This window comes from Anoplophora glabripennis, unplaced genomic scaffold, assembly GCF_000390285.2.
Source record: "Anoplophora glabripennis isolate ALB-LARVAE unplaced genomic scaffold, Agla_2.0 scaffold94, whole genome shotgun sequence".
NCBI classification, from domain to species: domain Eukaryota; kingdom Metazoa; phylum Arthropoda; class Insecta; order Coleoptera; family Cerambycidae; genus Anoplophora; species Anoplophora glabripennis.
This window is the reverse complement of record NW_019416228.1, coordinates 800,223-828,056: the sequence shown is the minus strand read 5'-3', so window position 1 is coordinate 828,056 and position 27,834 is coordinate 800,223. Positions and strand designations below refer to the sequence as shown.

The 27,834-nt window shown below is 32.8% G+C and overlaps 1 protein-coding gene across 1 annotated transcript in view; it reads left to right on the top strand.

The window, feature by feature from the left end:
- Positions 1-27,025, top strand: part of LOC108903535 (runt-related transcription factor 2) — a 109,380-nt gene extending 82,355 nt beyond the window's left edge. The window contains exons 3-5 of the mRNA XM_018705754.1: positions 14,252-14,371; positions 24,015-24,224; positions 26,394-27,025. Of these exons, the coding sequence (XP_018561270.1) occupies positions 14,252-14,371; positions 24,015-24,224; positions 26,394-27,025 (962 nt within the window). The remainder of the gene's footprint in view (positions 1-14,251; positions 14,372-24,014; positions 24,225-26,393) is intronic.
- The last annotated feature ends 809 nt before the right edge of the window (positions 27,026-27,834 follow it).

The following is a 27,834-nucleotide window of genomic DNA, read 5'->3' as shown; positions in this document are numbered from 1 at the left end:
GATCTTGTAGGCTTATCTTTACATTGTAACACACGCAAATTTACAGAGATTAGACAAGAAGGGTAAGAAAAACTAACAGGAAATTAATGAGTCGAAAAGAATCTACTTTATTCTGAGAACCAATTTTCTTTTTAATTGCAAGGCAATTAGTGAGACAACTACTATCATATGTTTATCTAACACTTTCACTATCAATCACAATTTTCATCATCAGTATACTGTCAATCACTATCATCTATTACATTTTCGACTATTTCAGGATTGGAATAGTTGGTTCCAAAACAATTTGTACATGCAATTATGCATGTAATTCCATGCTTCCTGCACCCACGAGGATCTGCATTGTCGATAATCGGATTTTGTCGCCTAATTGTTATGCATTATCCGCACTTGCACGGGCCCAAGAGAATCTTTTGCAAATTCATGATCCATAAAATATTCTTCGGTTTTAAGGAATATTTCTTTGATTTTACGAAATGTGTCTCTTGGAGACGGATAGTCCAGGATTTCTCCAATTCTACGACAACTTTTCTCAGTGATAGACAAGCTAAGATTAATGGATATTTTCCAGTGTCAGATGCGGAATCTCCAACCCCGAAAACCCCCGAGTAGAAATTTAGAAGGCAATTAATCAGCTATTCGATGTTTTACAGAAGGCCCCCTTGCCCCTCTGGGGGGCCCCAGGGGCGTCGAACATACGTTTCAGTGTCAGAATCGAAATGCCCGACCCGAAAGACCCCCGAGTGGGGATTTAGAAGACAATTACTCAGCTATTCGATGTTTTTACAGAAGGCCCTCCGCTTGCCTCCCTGGGGCGGCCCAGGGCCGTTGGGCATATTTTTCAGGGTCAGATTCGAAATCTCCGACCCCGAGAACCAAATTTCTACAACTTTTATTCAATTTTTACCATTTTTTGAAAATTCGGAAAAATTGATGCACTCCAAGATGCACTTTATGCACCCGCAATGCAGTTTCGATCCAGCCCCAAAGTGTAATAGATAGACTTTTTTCCTCTTATTTTTCCGAAGACAATGCCGCAAACCGCAACTCGATCGGTTCATCAGAAAGAATTTTCTGATTTATTGTCTAACTTGCATGGTCTATACGAGTATACCGGATGGTCCATAACATTCCTTGATTCGACGAAGTATTTCCACACAGCAATATACGGATGGTCATTGTAGTGCACAATAGTCAAAATTTTTTTTACGTTTATTGTTTCACTTGAGTCCACTCTGTTGGATATTTTTTATGTAGTAGTGAAATGCGAGGCTTACGAGATTGAGTCTTTTCACTGCGCCAATGATGCAAAAACAATTTTCCAGAACATTCTTTGGTTTTTTAAATTTGCGAAACCCATTTGGCGTAAGTGGTAGGTAGCTCAAATAATCAGTGGGGATCTTTGCAGAAGAAAAAATGAAATAAGGAAAAACGGAGGCGGAGTAAGTGATACATTTATCCAATCATTTCTTCATGTCTTGATGGTAGAAAGACAACCTTATTCTTAAAGCACATCTGCTTAGCGAAAGCTCGTCCATAACATTTCAAAATCAACAGAAACATCGTTTTCATAAATCGCAAATCAGTTCTACAAAACTTATAATTTTGCCGTGAAAAAAAAAATATATGTGAACTCTTTAGAGCAATTCATATTAAATGTCAGATACGCAGATTTCATTGGTAGGTCTGTTTGGGCATAAATATCATTTATTTTCAAAAAGTAAAAACAATTGCATGACTGACATTTTACATTAACTACTTGATTTATTGGAACTACTTAGTAACACTATTTGTTTTTTTAATCCTAATTGCTTAAGTTATACCTCATCGTTAGAAGACAACTGAGGCAGATCAAGATCAAGGTTAAGTTTGTATATCATTTGTTTTGTAGGAAGTTTAATTCAATGGACAAGCAAAAGTGCAACACTGACAACTTGATCTTCTAAAGAATATATAACTAGTAGAATATAGACAATTTTTCGAAAAAATCCCTTTTATTTCTGTAATATAAAAATTTTGCAAATCGGTTGGAATTTTGTGAATGACTGTTGAAATGTTCTCGAAGAGATAGGGAATTTACTCAAATATTCTGGACTGTCGAGACTGTATTTACAACGTAAGGAATTTTTGATATCAGAAATAGAAATATTTGCAACCAAAAATCATCACGCTTTTCGACCACTACAGTAGTAGTTAGTATAATATATAGCAACCATATGTAATTAATTTTAGGTCAATGGAAATGCAAAAGCGGTTAAAAAGTAAGTGATATTTTATATAAATTATCACTATTTAATAGTATCACGAGTTATGTTTATTTCACTTCAAAAATCATAACTTTATATCATAGTTAAATTCAGATATTCGTATTTTATACGTAATAATAGTAAAAAATTATATTATCATGATTGTGTAGGTTAAAATCTCGGACTCACGATTTATTTAATGCTTCTCTCTTTTTATATCGTTCATTAACTATCTTATCTGAAATCTGACTTGATGTTACTTTATTTGATTCTGAAGTAGTTTCATTGTAATTCGTAAATATTGTAATTTTAACTTAACATGCAAATCTATAGGTGGTGCAGTTTTACTAGCATAGAAGAAGACGTACAATGCTTTAAGCTTTATATTCACTCCAGTAGTAGTAGAGCCAAAGTAGGAAACTATATTTAGTACATTAATAAGCAAATTATATCTGTAAGATGGAGATGAGGTAATTTCCTTACATTATTATAATAATCCTGATTATATAAATCCTTCTATAGATAATATTTGAGAATTCATGAACCTAAAGTAATTAATTGTAATTACCACCTACTTGATTTAGTGAAGCCGATTAAGAAGTCACCAAATCTGACAATATCTTGTTGCGTCAAGGTGAATTTCCACCACCATTCGAATTATGTATTAACTCTTACTTTGAAAAATCACGTTTTCCAGTAATTTTGTAAAAAACAATAACTTTAAAATAATTCATTTGTACTATGATTCAAGTTTTATAAATTGGTCTTGTCATTCACTAATGCTTGTGATGTTTATAACTTCATGTATGATAAGTTAGAGGCAATTTTTGCTAGAAATTTTTCTAAGACTTTTATAAATAATTATTACCCGGCATGATTTAATCACAGAAGAAATTAGGCCAAAGTCGACATCTTCTAAACTGTTAAAAAAAAAAACCGGTCGATACTGACGCACACATTCTGTTTAAACTGTTAAAAAAAATTAAATCTGAAATTGATACTGATAAAACATATACCCGTATAAAGAACATGGAATACAGAGTATATCAAATCTACGTACGTTTGGGTCTTACATTAACAGGACGAAAAATTCTACAGGTACCTTCAACTTAATGATTTATGACAATTCTGCTTTTTTAAATCCGCATAATGTAATAAATGAATTTGCCTCATTTTTTCAATCATTGAAAATTATACACCTACTACTATCTACGGAATTTTAGTAATTTGAGATCATTCTATATGGCATTATATTTTTTCATGCCAAATCACAATTCAGCTACATTCAAGACGAATTCTTCGAAATTATATCCAGAAAAACTAGGATAGGCTAAGTGGAAACAGCTGATTGTGGGGGGCAAGTTATTTACACCGACTTTTCTAATATGTTCGACAGGCGCTTGAGCTATTGCAACAATTATAAATTATTATTAGCCTTACAGAGTCACTTATTCAATTCGTCTTATCATTTCTCAATATGTTTAATACGTAACTCAATATAAATACGGTGGTTTATTGATTTGAGAACTATATCTGCAGCACATCAACGATCGATGACTGGTGCTCTTTTTATTATCTTAATAAATTATTTCAACTTGAAACCACAATGTCCTACACTTTTATATGCAGATGACTGGAAATTGTTTGCACCTATCAGTGATTCGGTGACTTTAGTGACAGTTTAAAGCAACAGAAATCTTTTGAAAAATTAAACAGTTGGTGCGTAAGAAATCGGCTCAGCTTTAACATAAATAAATGCATTGAAAAATTAACTTTATGGAATCCAATTATGAATTAAATGAATACTGAATAGGTATAATTAAGATATACAGGGTGTCCCAGAATAACGTGTACAATGGAAGACCATAGATTCGTGGACTCAAAATAGGCAGATTTAGGCTAATTCACCTATATCCGAAATCGCTTCGTTAGTAGCTTTGAGTAATAACAGCACATCTTCCAATAACTCGGGTTTTGCAAAAATTCTAAATAAAATTCCCCATTCAGTCTATTGGGTACAGTGACAGCCATTAATAATGCTATCCCAAACAAGATCAAACTGAAATTACAGTCAACCTACAAAATCAGTGACTACTAGCATTTTGTTAAGTATTGTAATATGAGTGGCAAGATAATGTAGACATTTAAAAAATATTTTGTGTATCCAAACCGCTCATTTAATATAAATTCTATAAGAGGCCCAAAAACTTTCAGGTAGTATCACCTATCAAATAAAAAATAGTTGTCATTATGAAAAAAGTTATGAGCGGATATTACCACCATACATCAATTTTGTAGGAGTTGTGAGTTTTAAAAAACACTCTGTATATCTGCAAAATTTTTAGATTTAAAGGAAAAGTCCACACCCCAAAAATGATCAAAATCGATTAATACATATTCGAGTTATTTACAAAATTATCACGCACGTTGAAGCCATCTAGCGGCCAAACGAAATGATTTCGGATATAGGTGAATTAGCCTAAATCCGTCTATTTTGAGTCCACGAATATGTGGTCTTCCGTTGTACACGTTATTCTGGGACACCCTGTATATTTCAGCGTGATTTTTGACAACAAATTAACTTCTATATCTCATGTAAATGATATGGCTAGGAATTTAGGATTTATTATTAAAAATTCTAATGACTCCATGTTATTATGTAAAAACAAATCTAAAATATAAGTTAATGATAAATAACAGTTCCACCAGAATACAGATGTCAGATTTGCCACAGCAAATGACTAAAATTTTCTAGCCTAAAAAAATTGCTTAAAATCACTATATTCTCGAAATTTAGAATGATAAGGCTAAAAATAATGCAAAAATATATTAGGGAGACCTCAACGCCTGGTACGAAAATTTCTTGGCATCCAGGTATGAACAAACAGAAAGGCTTTAAACCTAACATAGCCTAAGGCATTTAGTGCACAAAGGATTTGGGTAGCACTGAATTTATGGGAATAATATATTTTTGCATTATTTGTAGCCTTATCATTCTAAAATTCGAGTATATTAGCTATTTTAAGTTATTTTTTTAGATTAGAAAATTCTGGTGATTTTGTAGGGAAATTCTGATATCGGATTCGGATTCAGCGGGTCAAAATACAAGGGAATACATAGGTCAGACCTCGATTTCCAGTCGCTGATACATCATACCTGGATCATAGAAGCTGATTTATTAATTTTTGTGGATTTTTAAGCTTTTTTCAGTTTGGGAAGGATTTGTGACCTTATGGGCCAAATATGACTTCGCATTCGTGTTCAGCAGGTCAAGATACATGGGAATATGAAGATCTGACCACTAGTTTCAGTCATTGATAAATCCTACCTAAATACTGATTTGTCAATTTTGTGCGTTTTTTAAGCATTTTTTCATATTAGAAAATTCTGGTGTTTGCTGGAGAAATTCTGATATTGGATTCGAATTCACACTGAATGAAATGCGTTTTATTCTTTATTAGAATTCTATATACCATTATAAGACCATTGTATACTATATGTGACAGTTAAACAGGTGAATATTGGATATAAAACGCATACTGCTACCACAATTGTATAGTGAATATAAACCTTATTCTTTATTAAATTATTGTATAACTAGTATACAACGTTTTTTATACCCTTTACGAAATAATAGCAATAACTGTTATTAAAGTGTTCCATATCGTTATTAGAACATCTAGTACTGGTTATAAGTTTTATAATAATAAATGTATTAAACTGTTGTATACTCTGTATGAGTTAAAAACATATGTCATTAAGTTTTCAGAAATTTTATTGGATAACTGTAATTACAAGCTAAGGTTCTAATGTAAACATACATAAAACATACTTTTAAGCATTAAAAATGATGACAAATCGCTCCCAAAACTGTCCAGTTTATTTTCTTAGCAACGATGCACCCGTATTTTCTTGTATTACATGAGAATTTGCACTATAACTCTTCCACCTTAAGAATGAAGCATCCCCAGAAAGGTTGAGCTTCTTTCCATATAATTTTATTTCCTCTGGTTGATTGACTTTATACCCATGCTCTTCTTTGTCACCGTTAACCTTCTGTTCCTCCATCTTATGTAAAACTTAACATCAGCGATTTCTAATAGGACCTACAAAATAATAATTTTTAAGATTTAGACAAGATTTACATTTGAAAAAACAAAACAATTACAAGCCATAAAACAGTTAGATACTTACATAATAATTTTCCATTTCACACAACGCGATATGATCATGTATCCCACAAAACATGTGCATATACTGTCCATTTTCATCAAACTAGACGTGTGTAAGTCGATGCACAGCGGACTGTCGGAAATTTTACGATTGTTGTATTTTCTCTTCTTGAGTAAAGATAATAAAGACGTTGTGGTTTTGTGTGTTTATTTTGACAATGATTGAACATGTATGGACAATAAAAGTGGACTGTATAAGATAGTTGAGTACCGTTCTGCTTCATGCATAGCATGCTACTGAAATCTTAGAAGGGATGAGCTCGTGCGGCGAACCCTAAATCAGCGGCTGGAATAGCCAGGTTTCTTATTGAGTCGGCGCACTTCGCTCTCGGGTCTGACATATGATTATTATTACAAGACTATGAATATAACTTAACAACGATCATAACCGATTATGCACCGAGAGGTGACGATCACTTAACCATTATAAGATGCGTTTTACACGTTAAAAACGGAAACATATTCAGTATAAGAACGAATAATTCTGTTAATACAATTGTTATATACAAATTCGGATACTGGTCTTTATACAACAAATCTTCCCTACTATACAATTGGAATATAAAGTCTATAACACCTAATAATGTATAAGTAATTCATTATAACCTTTATTTCATAGATGCATAAGGTGTATTAAGCACCTTCCAGTTAAACTGATTGAATAATGAGTATGGAGATGATTGTTTTTTTTAATAAAAGTTGTATATTGGTTATAAAAGTTTTAATATGCGCTATACACATTATTCTAGATAAACAGTTTAATAAACCCATTTCTTTCAGTGCAACGACTCAAAATACTTGGGAATAATGTACTGTCACCATTTGCACAAGACCTTTTTTTTATGGAGCTGTGTAATCTTTAATTATTGCATATTATTATGCAAATTTACTACATCCTCTTTGTTTTCTATTAGATACTTAAACGTTAAATGAGAAAGACGTATGGGTACATAATCATTAACAGTGCGAATGTTCTCGAGGACACTCAGGAGGAGAACAAAAAATAGTTGGAAATAATGAAGTGAATATTCATCAGCTAGGAATTTCCCTAAATTTGCAAGAAGAGCACTCTGGAAGGGCATTAATGAATTGAATTGGTTGATTAATTAATTAAAACTAGCTCATCTGCGCCCGTTCAGACCCTTTCCAACTTCAACTAGATCCTGGCGAGGATACTCAATTTACATCGGATCAAGAACCTTGCACATGCCAATTGCATATTTTTAGTTCAGCGTATAGACCCTGTTTCTGTTTAAATTGCATTTTGATTTATTACAGTGAGATTGGAATAGATAAAATTATTTAGTGTAGACAAAATATAGTTCACGCCAAAAAAATGGAGTTCAATTTTATAGTGAAATAATAGAGAATAATAGAGAATAAAGAGAAATAACTTATACACACTTACGACTAATAAATATATTGCTCAAAAGTGGTTGTAAATAAAACAATAATAATTGTAGTTTTGGTTAATNTGAAATAATAGAGAAAAAATTTGTACATACTTAACTTACGACTAATAAACATATTGCTTAAAAGTGGTTGTAAATAAAACAATAATAATTGTAGTTTTGATTAATATTATTGTGCTACAAGATGGTGAAAGATTTTTTGAAAACCTAAAAATGATACTCTGTCTAATGAAATATACTCATATACCTACGAGGTCTGTTCAGAAAATAACCGAACTCCTTAAATTACGCGCTAACCTCCTCTGTAGCCACATGTTTTTGTAGTGTTGATATCTTATTTAGTTTTCGTGATATTGTTATTTGAGTGCAACAAGCTTAAGTGTTAGTGATAATTTTTGAAATATGTTATTTTCTGGAACAACGATGCAACGTAAATTTTTGCGTGAAACTGTTGAAAACTTTCACGGAAAATCTTCGACTTTTGAAGCAAGCTTACAGAGATGATGCTCTAGGTCGTACAAAATGTTACGAATGTTTTTCAGGATTTAACAGTGGTCGTCAGTTAATTGAAGATGATCCTCGACCAAGAACTTCGAATCCAACTGATGACTCCCTCGTTCAGAAGGTCAAAGATTTTATTCATGTAAATATAATATATATAAATATAATATAATATTCATGTAAATATCGCCACGGTAGCGCAGTCGGTCGAGAGTGCGGTGGCAAGCATTTCTCGGCTAGGCTTCCTACTCTGGTCCGGGTTCGATCCCCGGTGTCGGCANTAGACAAAATATAGTTCACGCCAAAAAAATGGAGTTCAATTTTATAGTGAAATAATAGAGAATAATAGAGAATAAAGAGAAATAACTTATACACACTTACGACTAATAAATATATTGCTCAAAAGTGGTTGTAAATAAAACAATAATAATTGTAGTTTTGGTTAATATTATTGTGCTACAAGATATGAAAATATGAAAGATTTTTTGAATACCTAAAAATGTTACTCTGTCAAATGAAATATACGCATATACGAGGTTTGTTCAGAAAATAACCTAACTCTTTGAATTACGCGCTAACCTCCTCTGTAATCACATGTTCTTGAAGTGTTGATATCTTATTTAGTGTTCGTGATATTGTTGTTTGAGTGCAACAAGTGTTAGTGATGATTTTTGAAATATGTAATTATCTGAAACAACTATGTAACGTAAATTTTTGGGTGAAACTGGGGAAATCTTTCAGGGAAACTCTTCAACTTTTTAAGCAAGAAAATGTTACGAATAGTTTTCAGGATTTAACAGTGGTCGTTAGTCAACTGAAGATGATCCTCGACTGATGACTTCCACATTCAAAAAGTCAAAGGTTTGATAACCGAATAATATGATAATCGTGTGGACATTTGTCGGTATAACGGTAGACGAAAGCTGGGTTTACGGCTACAATATTGAGACAAAAGTTCAGTCATCATAATGGATTTCCAAAAGATCTCCACGCCCCATGCCCCAAGAAAGCATGTCAGTCTCGATTCAATGTCAAAGTGATGCTCACGATTTTTTTCGACTTTAATTAATGGAAGTGTGCATTTTGATCTCAAGGTAAAACAGTGGACTGTCAAAGCGTTTTACAATAGTTACGTATTAAATTCTGCAAAAGAGACCAGAGTTGTAGAGAGACAACTATTGGTTCTTGCACCATGACAATGCAGCCGTACACTCCGCTTTGTCAATTTTGTACTAAAAATTATATTACTGCCCTCCCTCACCCTCTTTACTCGCCAGACCTGGCTCCTTAATCAATCGTAACTGCAGCAAACTGTAAGGACATATCATCAAATATAAACAGCACGGTCAGAACGAAAAGAACGGCCTAGATTTGAGCAGGATTATGTTCCCAGTTTGTGTCTGCAATAAGTTTATTAATACTTGGTTTGTCAAAATGAATCCAATATAGTTAATTTTTGCATAAATTTGAAGTATTACGTCTGATACTATATCACATAAAATACTTGAAATGTAATTCTATTGATAATATAATAGTTAACAAATACATTTTTTTATACGAATAAAAACAGGTGGATTTGATGAAGTGTTCTCTAACTTTTCCTATTTCTTCCTAAAAATAAATTTGTGAGGAGATAGTTCTCTATCCTTGAACTGTTTATTACAAGCTTTTATTTAACTTGCCTTGTTATTATGGGTCAAATCTTGCAACTGAATTTTAAAATAGTTGTCCCCAACCGATTGAGCTGAAATTTTGCATACATGTTTAGTTTGGATAACAATGCATGGTTATCTAAATGACGTCATTCTAAATCCAATATGGAAGATTCCCAAAGATAGTGGGCCAGTTATTTTTTATGCACCCCCATGATATGGGTATCAAATGAAAGGGTTTGCTGAGAAGAATATGAAAATAAAATAACATCACTAAAAGCTTGTTTAAACTTTTTTTTTTAATACATGAACTTATTATGACATTTTNAAATGAAAGGGTTTGCTGAGAAGAATACGAAAATAAAATGACGTCACTAAAAGCTTGTTTATTTTTTTTTAATACATGAACTTATTATGACATTTTGCTCTTCTTTACTTTTTTAACTACCAGATTTCAATTTTGGTTTTTTATTTTTAGGAAAAAGAACAGGTTGTTTGATTTGATAATTTGATACATTTTGTGGTGTTTATATTTTATTATTATTTTTTGTTGTGTAAATATTCCTATATTATTAACATAATTTCATAATATTATTATTTAATTAATTAAATTCAATTGCTGTACAATTTAGATATTAAATTTTAATAATTATTTTAGTATAATTGAATTAATTATTCCAGCAAGGTAAATAATTTAGTTAGAAATTCAGATGTTTTCTTTCTAGAGATGTATAACGCTGATTATGAATTTATAAACCTGTAACTTAACTGTAACTGTAAGATTAAAAAAAGTGAGTATTGATACAGAATCCAATCTAAACACTGCATTTTATTAATTTATAGCGAGATAAACTTTTTAAAGAGAACTAATTCTCTTATTCTACACTGACAGAACTAATTGATAAATTAAGATGAAGTGTTAGTGCTTCATATTTTTTCAGAAGTATCATGACTTTATTTTAAACACCCATTTTTAGAATAAAGATACATTAAAAGAAATAAATTGTGATATTTATAACTTATAGTTCTTCTTTCAAATGAAATTTTATTAACTATTAAAGTGTTTTGTTTGTTATTAAATTTAATTGGAATTGGATGAATATTTTATTGTAATATTTTTAAGAGTGAAAGAGACCTGTTGCTCATTGCAGGAACAGCATAAATCCAGGGGATTGTCTTGAAGACACGGTCCCGTCATTATTTACAGCTCCACGCATTCTTAGCCATAAGAATAGACCGCCTTGGTGATAAATTATTCACGGTTTAACCTCCCGTTACTTAATATACATCTAGTTCTGTTTTGTCTACCTATTTTAATCTGATAATTTGGGCGTTGATTTCAATTTAATTCTTATTTATTACATTACATGCAGGGTATATGACTTATTTATAATTACTAGGTTAATTATTTTAATAATCAGTCTGTTTTCAGAAATATGTCATAGGACGTTATAAATATTTGGGCAATTAAAAAAATATTGACATGGAAATAAAGCATAATTAAAAGTCAATACAGATTAAACGTCAAACATATGTAATCCCAGCTATAGGTCCAACAATTTTCAAATTAAATAATAGAGTAGAACACTAAAAGTTATAGGCACAGACATCGGCGCTTTGTTACCCTTGTAACACCTTACCTTACCTTACCTTATTTCGTATTACAGAACCTTCAAATGTGATTAAAAGCCTCATTGCCAGTAATTTTGTTTGTACCTAAAAGTAATTTTATTCCTTCGCGTTGGCAACTATAAATTTTGGTAAAATAAAAAATTGTTTAAACAGTAAGGTCAAGATTACATTAAAACATTGTTTTCTGTTTCACCGGTTGCTGATTGACGTAATTTTTCACATTTTATTTAACCCATCGGTGATCGCATTATCTAGAGCATAGACGCAACAGTTTAGGGATTTTTAACAGGGTGCCAATTGTTTAATGTTGGTTGCCTAAACACGGTAGTCACGAAAACATTGTAGTATTTATTCATTGCCACGAATATAATAAGGCTTTTTTCCAGAAGTGATAAATAATTAAAAAAACTTAACTTATTTTAACAATTAAATATTATAACTGTCAATATGATATGCGTTGGTTATTTTTTTTTTTTTTATTGTTACGATTTTCAGGAGATCTGAAGGCTCGGATTTTTTAGAATAATTTGTTCACGGTATTGGTATTACTGTAGCTAACGATGTATACTCGTACCTACATAACACTACCTACTGTCTTTTAAACCTTCGTTCATTAAAAAGCAAACTTGTTACCAAATGTTAAAGGCAAAAACTTGAAATATGAATTGAATGATTTTCATCGAAATTTTAATAATTTGCTTACTACCTGATAATAATTATCTCCCTAGGTGTAAGGATTCTCTTCTCCCTTTATATTTTATAATTTTTTTTATAAAGGCTAGTGTTATATACACATAAAAGTGCTTACACGCGTCCAAAAAAAAAAAAGAAAGTGGTAAATAACAATACACATATTGATATCAATTAACTAACTGTTATACAAATATACATAAACAACATAATTAAAATAAATAGGATAAACGACATACTAAGATTAATGATAACATTCATATTCGAGCTAAATTACTGTCAATAAAATCTTCATAACCATAAAAGGCATTTTTTATTAAGTATTTTGTTATCCTTGATTTAAAATTATATTCATTAAGAATTTGAATTTGGTGAGATATTATGTTAAAAAATTTGATGGCCCAATAATTAGTACCGATCCGCGTTTTACTAAATCTTAGAAATTTATTACATAAGTATGTGCTCTTTCGGGTATTATAAGAGTGAGTCTCACTTCTGATTTCAAAATTATGTATGTTTTTTGACATAAATAAGACATTAAAGTATACAGTGTAGGAAAGCGCCGATGGTCTATCACAAGTTACGTGAGAGCGATAAAGTAAGACATAGAAATCCATGCGATAGAGAAGGATGGCTATAATGAAGGCGTGTCATAGTCACCGCTCGTTTCGCCCTTCCACAAATAAGAAGTGGATCTTATTTGTGGAAGGGCGAAACGGGCGGTGACTATGATACGCCTTCATTATAGCCATCCTTCTCTATCGCATGGATTTCTATGTCTTACTTTATCGCTCTCACGTAACTTGTGATAGACCATCGGCGCTTTCCTACACTGTATATGCACAGGGTACAGTTAGTATGTTCAATTTAGAAAACTCTCTACAGTAATCTCTAAAACCAAGGTCAGATATGATTCTAATAATTTTTCTCTGAAGAATAAAAACCTTTTTCATAGAGGGAGCATGACCCCATACTAAAATAGCATACGTTATGAATTTTTGTTTCCTATAAATTATATCTGCTATGAATTACAGAGCAAATATTCGACAACATTAATTTTTAGATATTTTTCTGTCTTTTGTGAAATATACATAGTACCTATGTACTATGGATTTCGAGTAGAACAGATAGATCTTTAGTGTTGATTAGACTGTCATACAGGGGGGTTGGAAAATTTATTTATTTTTTCATTTACAGGGCAAATTCTAAGCGTAAAAATAAAAGAAAGGCGTGAAGAAAAATGTTTTCCAAGAGTCTAACATCTTTTGATTCCTTATTTCATCTTAAAAAGAGAAGACCAATACAAATTTTACATTTTTTAACAATTTGATATTATCAACTGTTTTTTTACTATGACGTGATATATCAATTGTTAAACATTATTAAAATAAAAATGTATACAGGGTGTTTCAAATTTGATGTTATAACACTGCTATTACGGAAATCGAATAAGAATAGAGAGATAGTCATATTTGAGTAAAGATGCGCAATTTAGTGAACAATAATTTACTGGAGATAAATCGCAAGCACCTGTGTTAGCTTCTATTTTTTTTTTAAATGCATCTCTGTATTTCAATTTTATCGTTTCAGAGCTCTATTTATAAAGCTAATCGAATAAGGTGTTAGCTTTTCAGCGTAACGTTTCATCTTTAAAGCAATTCTCAATACAGTTTTTTTAAAAACAAATTTCAATATTTTTGCGCATTGAATTCCTAATTCCTTTCCGAGTCCGGTGGTCATTAAATTGTGTACCTTTGCCCGCCATTTAACCACTTCTCTATTTGCAGGGTTTTCGATATAGCAAGTTATAACATCTAATTGGAACACCCTGTATACATACCAATTAAATCAACTGTAGATTCGGACAGTATTTAGTTCTAATATAGTGCTCTCTCTTCTAGGACAGCAGCAACAGTTCCATTTTGCCTTTGGCCAGCGGCCGTTCCCTTTTGCAGCCTCTGACCCCTTATCAGGCTTTAGAATGCCACCCATAGGAAATTGTAACAGTAAGTACAAATATTAATCACTTTTCTAAAATATTAAATTACTTTAAATAATGAATATTTAGTCGTAAGAGAGACTGGTTAAAGATATTTTTTTTTACCACAAACAAAGTATCAGTTATTGTAGGAAGAGCACTTGTCGCATTTATAAACATGTGAGCAATTAATACAAAAATGATTTTTCTTTAATACAAAAAATATTTTAAAGATTTCAATGAAAAACAAATTAAAAAATAAACTACACTATAAACGCTTATTGCATAAAAGTCAATTTTCTCTTTTGACACGACCTTAAACAGAAACTTTTTGCTGTTAATAGCCCTAAAACTACAACTTGACCAAATTCATCCTGTCTGCGAGTTTCAGATGCGCAGTGGCAATGTTACCAGACTAGCACCGGAGCTCATTCTCTGTATGAACATGGAGTCTGAGAAAAAATTGTTTAAACTAGGGAATTTAAATCACTTAATGAAGCGTAAAGTGTTACGTGTACAAAGTCATGAAATTATATATATTTAAATTTGTTACAGAAAAAACACAAAATTGCGACTAATTTCCTTAGAAAGAATGCAAATACAGCTGGCATTAGTGTGAGTATGATAAAAAATACTGTGAAGCAAGAGAAAATATTATAAATAATGAAAACATAATCGCCAAAAGCAGATTTGGATGACTTTGATCGTGTAGTGTAATGTTTAAGAAAAAACAGTACTTTGATGTTTCCATAGCATGTTCCATGAAAATGTGTTATATACTGGCAGCAGAGAAAGTTTGTGTAAGCTTTTGTACGCCATAAGACCAACCGAAGTCTATTAATGGAGCGTCATGATGTTTAAGACTTTTGTTAATATTTTTAAGAAGACTGAAACCGTGAAGAGGGTTGAATTTATATGAGAGACGTACATTTTTCGTACACCCATGAAAATACTTGATGTGATGAAAGCAACAAAAGACTGTCGGATACCTCGTATTAAAGAAGAACGTTTAGATAATATAGTTCATACTGAATAAGAAAATGGTTTTATACCAAATGCGAAACTAATTTTTAATTGAAAAAAAACACAGGACTATCATTATGTCATGTACCACAGACAAAATAGCTATCGCCACAGACCGCTACTGGAATAGGCCAGCAGTTTTAAATTTCCGAATTGCCGGTAGAGTACACCACCAGCAGAATTTTAGGAAGAATCAAATGCAGCGGCCCGTATACCTACGCGTATCCTAGCAACATATCAATAAGACTTTGGTAATGTTGCCAGGCGTACTTACGGATTTCTTTTGTACACTTTTTTATCAATATCTGTTTTTTGCGTTACTGTATTTACTTCAATGTATGATGTAGGTATTGATAAAAATGTTTTTAAAGAATCAACGAATATCTATGTATGTATCATATGATATTCTGCAGTGGTGTTACAATTAAGTTATTTAATCATAATTTCGTTAATTAGCTACCTACTATTTTCATTTTTTGGTATTGAAATACTGCAGAAAATATATTTCCAAATAAACAAAATTCGTAATAATATTTTAAACAGCTTGTAATATAATTTTTTTAATATTTGATGATGACGATAAATTTATTTAATATACAAGGTGGGTTATTAGTACGTCGCGGAATGTAGGTACAGGTTTTTTTTTGTATTTTGACATCCACTTATAGGTTTAATAATTAAAGATAGAAAGAAACTTTAAATACAAATGTACGACTTTTCCTTTATTTCATTTGACATCAAAATTTACTGGCATAAAATATATATGTTTAAAATAAAAAAAATCATTAAAAAAAATTAAAATTCATCCTTATGAAAATAACAAACAACGCTTTTTATAACTAACCTTTACAACAACATAAGGAGAATAACTAAAAACGAAATAACATTAATATACCTACAATTTTTACAAATCAACATGCAAGTGATTGTGATGATACAGTTGAAAATATGTTTCAATTTACTATTAATTGCTTCAAAAACAAATTCAAAATTATCAAGCATTTCGTCCTTTTTTTTTTTTTCAATACTTGCAAATTTTCAGGTAAAAAAAATATGTCTAAAGGACTGACAATGAGATCGGGGCTGTTTTCTGGCCACCTAAGGTTTCTAATAATATTTTTTAGTGTTCGTTGACGGGATTCTTCCTCCAAAATAAATTTGCCAATATTCCTGAAGAACTTTTGCACATTATTGTTATTTGAATAATACAGTTAATTATGTTTTATTTTTCGTCATCAGAATAACCCATTGTAATTTTTTTAATTTTTTAAATTAAAATGGGTTATTCTAATAATGATAAATCCCATGTATTTTTAAAAGAAGGTTCGTTTCTGTCGTTTTTGTCTGATTGTGTGCGAGAGAGATAGAGTTATAGTGTGCGATAGAGATAGAGTGACTCTGTCCTCATAGAGGGTTTTTCTCTCTCTCTCTCTCTCTCTGCTGTCTTCAGGAGTCTCCCCAGCAATTTCAGGACACCTAGGGAGGGAACGTGGGGTAGAGCGCGTGGCCTTGTTAAGCCTTCGTTATCGATCTATGATGTCATACAGTATAAGAAAAAAAAACGGTTTTTGCTCGTAACTCGGATATGGCTGGAAATATAAACAAATTTCCCCTTGGTTCTGAGTAGAGTACTCGGTGGGTGACGCAGAGCGGGGTGTCACAATATATGAAAAAAAAACAGTATTTGCTTGGACTCTAAGTATCAAAAAATCTCCCATGATGAACGAGTGAAAAACGTCAAAACCCGCATGTCAAAAAAAATCGGGACCAACGGTGTGTGACAACATAGGATAAAAAAGTGTTTATAACTCGGAATCGAAAAAATAACTGAAAAATCTCAACTGTTCCTTCTGCGTTGAATGCAAAAGGTCCGAAGTCCGTATATCGAAAATAAATTTTGGAAACAAGAGGTGTGTGACGTGTTATAGTAAAAAGACCGCATAACTCCCCTGGTCCTGTATGTCAATTCTGCGTTGAATGGAAAAGGTTCGAAGTCCGTATCTGGAAAATAAATTTCGGAAAGAAGAGGTGTGTGAGGTGATACAGTAAAAAAGGTCTTATAATTCGGAAACGGTGCGTTGAATTGAAAAAATAATTAAAAAAATCTCCCCACTCCTCTGGTTCTGATTGTCCGTTCTGCGTTGAATGGAAAAGGTCCTAAGTTAGTATGTCGAAAAACAAAAAAGTTAGTCAAAAATTGCAACAGCAGTAGCGAACGCATTATCTTATCTCTGTATTGATTGCTGATTTGTTGTTTTTTTTTTTAAATAAATTTCGTATTCAACTACTCCTTGAGATTGCAGCAATTTTACATTCTGTTAATTTTTTTGAACACCTTGTGTCACAAATATGAGCACTACCAATGGCATCTATAATATGCAACACTTGTGTCAATAATTATTTTACCTATCTAAAGAAATTAATAATAAGAGTACCCATTTAAGGATACACAACCTGTATAATGCAATTTTTTTAAACATAGGTGTTATCTAATATCGCACCATATTGGAAGTCGACGCACAAATCTAAAAATATTAATTTCGAGTTTTTTTGAATTTTCCCATTCCAAGGTGATATAAAATAAATAATTAATTAGGTAAATTCATAGTTTTTATTCTAACTTGATTTATTTTATTTAGCATTTAAGGCAAATGTGATTTCCAAACAGAAGATAAGTTCCATATCTCTTTAATTACATAATTGAATGCATTAAATTTATTTAGCAGTTATTATTTGGCAACAAAGCTACCGCTGGAACTGCCGCCTATTATCAAGTAGAAGAGTTACCACGCTAAATTTCATTGATGGAAGCCGGCTAACAAAAGCCTGCATCCATTTCAGGTTGCCAATTTCCAGCATTTAAGAAGCAGTCTGTGACGATACGCTATATTGTCTGTGCATGTTACTGCATGTGTTACTATGAAAATGAAAAAAAATGGTTATGAACGAAACTTATACTAAATTTGCTGCCATGTTTTTTATTAGTGATTGACAATAACCATGCCCAATTGACCATGCCACGTCCCCATGTGGAAAAGATGAAATGAAGCAATAGTTACGAGACAATGGAATTCATTTTGCGGATAATATGTTAAAATTAGCTATATTACGTTATAAAAAAGCATAACCCAGCATTTCAAATATGTGAAAGAAAGTACAGAAAGAAAATCGTATATTCTATCAGTCTACCTCCATACTACCCTGACCTGAACCCTATCGAACTTGTTTAGGCATCATTCAAACAAATGTATATTGATAGTCAAAATGTCACTTTTACTTTGATGAACGTAGAAAAGTTGTGCAATGAATTTTTCCATAAATTTACATTACAAAAATGGAAGACTAGCTGGGAACATGCCAAAATTGAATTATTTTAGAACCTGTGCTCTACCTAGCTATTAATGAAATTATTATAGGTAAACCTTCAAGATGATGATGAATCGGGTGAACGACAGTGAAAGTGAAGAAGATTAGCTACAATAAAAACTAATCCATATAAATATTAAGAATTTCATTGTCCATGATCATTAAATAGGATCAACTACTTTGAAATAGTAAATAAATAGGGTTGAGTATAGATAATTTGGCCATATATTTTGCATTGTTTGAAGTTACTAGCACGGCTTTTGATTTTCTAAACCCCAGATTTATCCCGTCGAGATGAGATTCAGCATTCAAATGGTCTCTGTAAACAATGTATCCTATATCGTCATCCAGTTAGCATGCTCGTCTAGGATTGGAAGGATATCGGGTCTTCGTCCAACTCCATGGTTGAGCCGTATTTCATTAATGTGATCCAGAAATCCGTCTATATCCATAAGGCCAGATGATAAATGTATCTGATTATTACTCATTAGAGTTGCCCATTTCAGATATTTGCCAAGGCTGGGGTTAGGGGTGAACATACAGTTGCTCCTTCAATTTGTTTGTAAAACTTATGTTTAAAAGAAAAGAATGTCGATCTGATGCACCCTTTTGCCAAGTTTAAATTATTATCCTTCCAAAGATCTTCCAAAGCTGCTTTAATTGACACATTTTTCAACAAAGCCGTCAGGTCAAAACTCACTAGAATATCATCTGAATACTGCTGGACTTTGATTTTGTTGATAAAACCTTCAAGGCACTAGATCTCAAATTTTATGTGATATAGACGTTGAGCCACAGAGCATGTGCGGTTGCTTCCGCGCGAGTGAATATAGCCTACCAATTTAGATTCGTCATGAAGGCAGCATGAATGTTTGGGATGATACTTCGTAAAATTCGGTAGCTTAGTGGCTTAGCTGCTTTGGAATCCATATCTGAAAAAAAAGGGAAAAATTAAATATAGGCAAATTTGAATAACAAGACTGGTATTACTATTATATTATTATATTATTAAATTATTAAATTATTATAATGGTATAAATATTTTATTATTATAATTTTTGCCAATACACCTAAATGGAATTTGGCCGGCGACCATGTTTGTGATGTCATAACGTCACTAAGTTACCGAATTTTACAAAGTATCATTACAAACATTGATCCTGGCTTTATATTGGATTGACATTTGTATGATACTTTTACTTCTTACAAGTAAAACCTGACCTTATGGCTGATTTACATTTTGTTAAGTAGCAAGTACAGGTAAGAAGTGCAGGTGTTAAGTGATAAGTAAAATCAAAGTGTAAACGCTGACGTTGTTAAGTGATTAGTGCAAGTGCGAAGTGCAAGTGCAAAGTGAAGTGAATAGAAGCGCGGTCTATTTTCTCTGTTAAGTAGCTAACCCCGCACACCCCCGTACTCCCCGCAATCGTAGCGCCGCCCAAACGTGGTCCGCCCGTACTACATTATTTTTGACAAGTACATAAGTACGATCGATATTCCCATCATGAAATGGACTGAAGGAACTATACATACAGGGTCGGAAAGTCCACATTGTTCATCGGCCGTTACGTGAGAACGATAAAGTAAGTCATAGAAATCCGCGCGATAGAGAAAGATGGCTATAATGAAGGCGTCTAATAGTCACCGTCCATTTCACCCTTCCACAAATAAGAAGTGGATCTTATTCTGTCCTAACTGTATCTCCTCTACATGGTTATCATTCACACAGTAACAATATTCCAATAATATTCCCTCTATTTAAAAATTGCATCAAATTTTCAATGCGATGTTTCATCTTCTTAATTTTTTAAATACAAACCTATTAATGCTTTTATACTGTTTCCTGTTTTCAAATCATGGATTATATTATGTTAGTGATGTGTCGTTTCGAGCTGATAATTCATCGTCAGTATCATTTTTCAAAAAGAATATTGGCGTTTCTTTTAATTTTGTAATAAAAAATCTGTAGATATTAAACGTAACATTTCGGACTTTCAAAATAAATTGTAAAATTGCATTTTGAATCTATGAACTGCCAAAAAGAAAACAAAAGTATTTTTTAACACCTAGTGTTTTAGTTGCTTCCATTTCATTAAAAAGGCAATGATTATTAAAAACAAAAGTTACACTTGTGTTAGCCGTCTAAAGCTGAACATCTAATTTAAGACTACCCCTTTATTTTCCCCATGGGATGAAAATTCTAAATGAAAACAAAACCCATTCATTTCGTTGTAAACTCTGTGAAGTGATTTGAATGCAAAGTGTTTTGGTATAGAAATGCCGGTATCCACTCTAATCTGCTTCCACATAAATTAAACGCAAATACAATGAAAATTCAGTACCAATGGAACTACATTCGGAATGCTTTATCAAAAATGCAGCCGACTTGACTGGAAATGAACACATAATTAGTTATATACAATACAGTTTAATTTAATTTTGTGTATACAAAACGGAAGCAAAATTTACATATTGTATGTTTACAAATTACAAATATTTATATTTAAAATGTAGTTAGGAGATACCTATATCAAATTTTAACTAATATAATACATATACAGGGTAGCCCATCGAAAACGTACCGCAAGGCATTACAGGGTAGTAATGAACTTTTCGGCAAAATCCAAAAACAGGTAAAGTTTGCTTCTGAGATTTCTTTCTCTGGGGGCATATTAAAAGCAAAGTTTACAGCACTCCACCTGATACCTTGGAAGATCTGCGAGGACGAATCATTAATGTATGTCGCGAAGTAACACCGCAAGTGCTCCAGAATGTTCGACAACGGTTTGAAGACAACCTGTATCATTGTATGCAAGTTGGCGGACAACATTTTCAGCATTTACTTGACTAATACCGTAAGTTTTGAAGTAAAATTAAATCGATTTTCGCATTTCTCGTCAAAAATATTGTTCGTATTTTCAAAGCTGCATATTTTCTAAAATAATGGATCGATTTTCAAAAAGTAAGAATCGATGTATATAGAATTAAAAGCCCTTTCTAATGACCCCCCCACTTGACCCCCATTCCCATTTAAAAAAATTTGGGGGATGGCACCCCCACTTAGGGGGTTGAAGATTTTGCTATGCTTTTTGCGCCAAAAGTTCTCCCCCTCAGAAACAAATTTGACCTGTTTTTGGATTTTGCCGAAAAGTTCTTTACTACTCTGTAATGCATTGCGGTACGTTTTCGATGGGCTACCGTATATATAAACCAAGGGACTAATGTACATCTTTTAATTTTAACAGAAAAATTGCCTGAGACAATGGAAAAATGACTGATCTGAAACAATACTTAAAACAGTTCGTCTCTTATTGTTCATTATACTACCCATTGGATGGAGTAACACGAATATCTTCAATTCGTATGAATATTGAAATATTTTGACTAGGAGCTAGGAACATGCGCAAAATAAATGCTATAGGTGCTTCCCAAACACCAACCACTAGGGTTTACAAGCTTTCGTGGCAGTCGTCAATGAATTAACAATTTCCCAGCTGGTTGCCATGCCATCAGTTTAAACTTCTTGGCATTTCAACCGACATAACGTAGTCTTCTTGAGAAGAAACGCCGAAACTGAAGATTAATTCCTCTGGCCGGTATCGTCATAATCTTCTAACAAACGCATTACTTGACTATTTGCATACGATTAGAGTATGCAGAAGCAGAAACTCTGAAACTGAAGATGGAGATTAAATATTTTTCTTGGTCCTCTTTGTCTTTATAGTGAAAAACGAGTGTCAGAAATTTATAATCTCTGTGTTATATTTTCATAATTGTAATCTAAAAAGCGTCTCGTACCAATTACATACTAATAACAATTTCATAGAGTTGTGAGTGTTTCTAGTTACATTTAATGAAATTAGTTTTATTTTAGATAGATTTAGAATCACACAAATGAAAATAAAACAGGTCTCAGTGTAAAGTCTTACGTTCACCGATTTTACCACATCAAATAAGCTTTTTACACAAGTAATTTTTTACTGTGGTGAGAAATAAATGTATAAAGTGTATGCAAAACATTGTGAAAAACTATATCCTTGTAGTTTATACTACCAAATGTAGGTTAATAGACTTAATAGACAACGTATCAAAAAAATATAATATAACTTATCCCTCTAAGGGTTTTTACACCACCTACAGACAGTCTACTTACCCCGGTAAGTTACACATTTTTCTATTCAATACTTTTGCCTGAATTTTGTTAGCGGGGGTTTTTGGGGTCTGAATCCGAAAATTCCTGAATAAAAGATACAATATTGGATGTAAAAATCGAAGAAGCATTTAAAATTTGAAGATTATGGTGGAAACTTGTTACTCGTGGTTTTCAAAGTCGCCAATCACGAATATAAGGCTTTAATTCGGAAATTCTTAAATCTAAAATGGCGGACCCGTTATGGTGGATTGAAAAATACCATAGAAATTGGTATTCCCATCCAACGAGATGCGTTATGCATGTTTAAAAGAATAAGTCATTTGAGTAAAAATAGGCAAACGTCTAAAAATGAGACACATGAAGAAGGTTATAAAAATCCCATATCTACGTCATCATTTTCTATTGGTTTCAGAATGTTAAGTGTACTGAAAATTTATCATTTTTAAAACGTTTTCACATTTCTGTGCTATTTCGTTCCCTTCATAAACAACGTTATTTATTTATTGCATACCAAATATTATTATTTTGATTTATTGTGGGTAAAGCAGTTGATGAACATATCGACCACGTTATCCACAAAGCCTACTGCGATGCTTCGTAAACGAGACATAAAACCCCGCAATGCAATTACAATATGCATACCTAAATAAAACAGTAACTTTTGAAATATTTTATGGATAAATAAATAGAATATAGTTACTGAGTTGTTTTTTTTTCTAGAATCCTAGATTTTCTTCAATTTAACTATAATAAATTATTGTCTTATCAATAGCTAGTCTTAAACTGACAAAGTGAAAAATAACTCATTTTGGGAAATATAAAAAAAAACATTTCCTGTTTGTGTGAAACATTGATTGCACAAAAAATAGAAATAAATTACACCCATTCCAGAAATGTCAATATTTTTTATGTAAATCTTTGTTTAACTATTATTTTTAATAACAATTTTTATATTAAATTAGGATTTTGTTGTATTTCAATATTTAAAATATCTTAATAATTGGTACAAAGAGATCAATCGGGGGGTTGTTTTTGTAAATTTATTTTTTCCTAATGAGAAATAGATAGTGTGACATATTTCTTTGTTAGAAATATAAACATTTTTACATCATGATTTTCTTTGTTCCAGATATGCCTCAATTCGGTTTAAGTAGTGCAAACTCCCACTGGGGGTACGGAGCAGCAGGAGCATACTCACCCTATTTCACATCGAGTACGCTGGGGTCTTGTGCAGCACCCACCTCGCAATTCAATACTCCCGCCCTTGGATTCTCTGGAAGCGCTCCAGATCAGTCATCTACACAAGATGCCTTTAGCACTAGCTCTGCCGTGAGTTCCTGTGAGTATTCAATGCCTTGTATTTATGTAATTGTCACAATTATGAAAGTCACAGACTTATAAAACTTATACGTCCAACAACAACTTACATGATACACCCTCACCGCAATTTAGTGCAAGAAAGAGCGAAAACTGAAACATTGTCCAAGCAAATGTTCTTTAATTCTTCCTTACCCACGGAAAAGACGTCTACTTTTCCTAAACGAGTACGATATAGGGTGGACTCAAATCCATGGTCTCAGCACCGACGATTTATTTTTTTTACTTTATTTTTATTTTTATTTAAGACATTTAATTTAACATTCTGTATCTCAAAATTTAAGGGTTTGCCAACACATGCTTATATAAAATATTTCGTTAATATGTGACGTTTAATCCTCCATTAACATTTTGTCATGTATTATACCTTCTATAAAAAAATAAGCAAATAGGACATTGCAAAAAAACAAATCACTAAGAAAAGCTAAACCATATTTATTGATTCAACGCAAACATTTTAAACTGATTGCTCTATTGAAGTATAAACGCAGAAAAGAACCCAATGCAACAGTATACAGGGTGTTAAAAAAAAAGAGTTTAAAATATTTCAGGCGGTAATAGTATGAACCAAAATAAGCAGAAAAGTCTTAATAAACATGGGTCCGCAAAGTAACGGTTGCTGAGATATGGACCACTATTAGTTTTTCAAACATTTTATTTTATTAGGAATAAACCGACAAAGGAAGCTTTTAACAAACAAAAAACAAAGTTACAGAAGATGTTCAAAGTGCCCTCCGTCCATTTCCAAGCAGGCACGACATCTTCGTCTCAACGATATTCGAACTCTTTCGAAAACACCCTCCTTGGTTTGGATTTCTTGACACTTTTGATTAATCCGTAGCTGCAGCTCTTCCAGGCTATTTACAGGAGTACCATACACTAATGTCTTCAAATATCCCCAAACAAAGAAATCTAGAGGGTTCAGATCAGGCGATCTTGGAGGCCATAAAACAGGTCCGGCCCTTCCTACCCATCTATGTGGAAAAGTTTGGTGTAAATGCTCTCTAACGGCCATGGAAAAATGAGCTGGAGCACCATCATGCTGGAACCACATTTGTTGCCTCTGATTCAAAGGAATGTCTTCCAAAAACTCATACAGTGTGTTCTGCAGAAAGTTGAGGTAAGCAGCGCCTGTTAATCGGTTTGGTAAAACAACAGGACCTAGAAACCTGTCACCTACAATACCCATCCAAATGTTTAATGAAAAACGTGCCTGATGTCCAGATTCTATTAGAGCATGAGGATTTTCGTCGGCCCAAATATGCGTATTGTGAAAATTAAACACTCCATTTCTTGTGAACCCGGCCTCATCAGTAAAAAGAATGTTTGCAAGAAAACGAGGGTCTTCAGCATCATGACGTAGAAACCAGCGGCAAAAAACCAAACGTGCTTGATGATCATTTATTGGATTTAAGGCCTGTACTCGTTGCACATGGTATGGATAAAGCAGTTGCTCGTGAAGGATTCTCCAAACAAGAGGACCACTAATTCCTACCTCGGCTGATATTCTCCGCACACTCGTACCTGGATTCTGCTCTACCAGTGCTAGAATTTCTTCTTCTGCTCTAGGAGTGGATACCGACCTTGGTCTTCCGGATAAATGGCACTGTTTGCTCAAGGAACCGGTATCACGCAATCTTTGGTGAATTCTTCCAAACATGCGTTGTGAAGGAATCTGGCGATTTGGATAAGCGTCAACATAAAGACGTCGCGCTTCGGTGGCGTTCCCATTAGCACGACCATACATGAAATGCATGTCTGTTAATTCTGCGTTAGAGTAACCAGCCATAGCGAAAGAAAACTTGTGCACTGAGAACAACTGTCAAATACGTACTGTTTATTTCACTAAACATCAACCAACTATTATAAGAAAATACACAACGTTTTTGCAAAATAAAAAAAGGGGCTAAAAAACATAAAACATTCCATATCTCCGCAACCGTTACTTTGCGGACCCATGTTTATTGAGACTTTTCTGTTTATTTTGGTTCATACTATTACCTCCTTAAATATTTTACACTCTTTTTTTAACACCCTTTATTTATAATAAAATTTGAGCTACAATATTTTTTCACGTATTGTTTTTCATACCATACAAACTGCATTAAAATTATATTCTCTTTTGTTTCAGTACTCCCGGAAGCAGCTTCCACAGATCTGGATCAACACCTAGGTCTAGTTTCTTCCCAAAATCATTCAAACCACTCCCAAACAGTCGCTCATACGTCGTCACTTTTAGTTCCTCGATACTCTTCTAATCATACTGATTTTGCTCTTTCCGGTCCAAGGTCGTTATCAGATAATTCAAGTGCTGCGGAAAGTCCTGTCCAGGACGACCTGTTGTCTTCACAAACATCATTGGGTGTTAATCACGTCAACAATTCTAATTTTCCGTTGCATCAAAACATGCCTCAAAGTTCATATGCATCCAGCAACTGCAACAATTCCATTTATCCAGTACTTCCCGGCTTGCTTTATTCTCAATTGTATTCAGCTGCTAACCAAACCCATAATTTTCATTCTCTGCATTCGCATACGACCCATGCTCAACATAACGACTTGCAAAGCGTCATGGATCACATTTCTACTAGTAACCAGAGGCAAATGGTGAATGGGAGCACAGATTTGCTTCTGACCAACAATGGCACTTGTGCAGCTGCAGCTGCACGGCAGGATGACGGTCACAGTCGCGGTCTGAGCACGAATGGAGCTCAACGAGGACCAGGGCAGAATGGGGATGCAGTGGTTTGGAGGCCCTATTAAAATTATTTATTTTTTGTTTATTTTTATATCCATTGCATTAACTACACCTTTTCCAGTAAAATTCCTGAATTTCAGAAAAGATTGCAGGTTAGTCATATCTATTTCAAAAACGTCAATATTGTTTCATAATTCATAAGTTTAATTTCAGAAAACTTCGTACAAATCAAAACACTAAAAAAAGAATTCGTTGTATAAGAGTTCACTTTGATTTAAAAAAAAATGTATAAAAGTGAAACGAACTTGACGGAGAGTTTTTATGACGTAGACTTTAATTGTATGATGTACTAACAGGAAACAAAATAAAAATCTTGTACCATTGTTCTTCCCCCTTTGTTTAGAAAAAGGGAGACAGAGAAGAATTACTTAAATAAGAAGTTTTTACAATAATATTGAATAGACGTCATAGTTTCAGTGTCAGTGGACTATTAATGAAATAAAAATATTTTAAATCAAATATGTATGTAAAATTGTTTGTACAGGATGTGCCAAATTCTAAAATTTTTGTCGATTTCTCATATTTCCCGAAAACATATAAAAACGGTAGAGTTGAAACATCATAAGCTCAATTTTTGAAAATAATTGAAGTCAAAAATCACATCTCGATATCTTGATCTATTTAAGATACAGGGCGTTTCTTAGTTTTGGAAGTTTTTCTGCAACATAGAATAGCTTTTACATTTGGATTTTTTTTATTTTTTTAAAGTAACTCTTCTTCAGTTTTTTGCTTCTTGTGTAGAATCCAGTGGCGGGCGCTATATTTTTCTTCAACTTCTGTTTTCAGTTACAGCCCAAACTTTCAAGGTAACCCC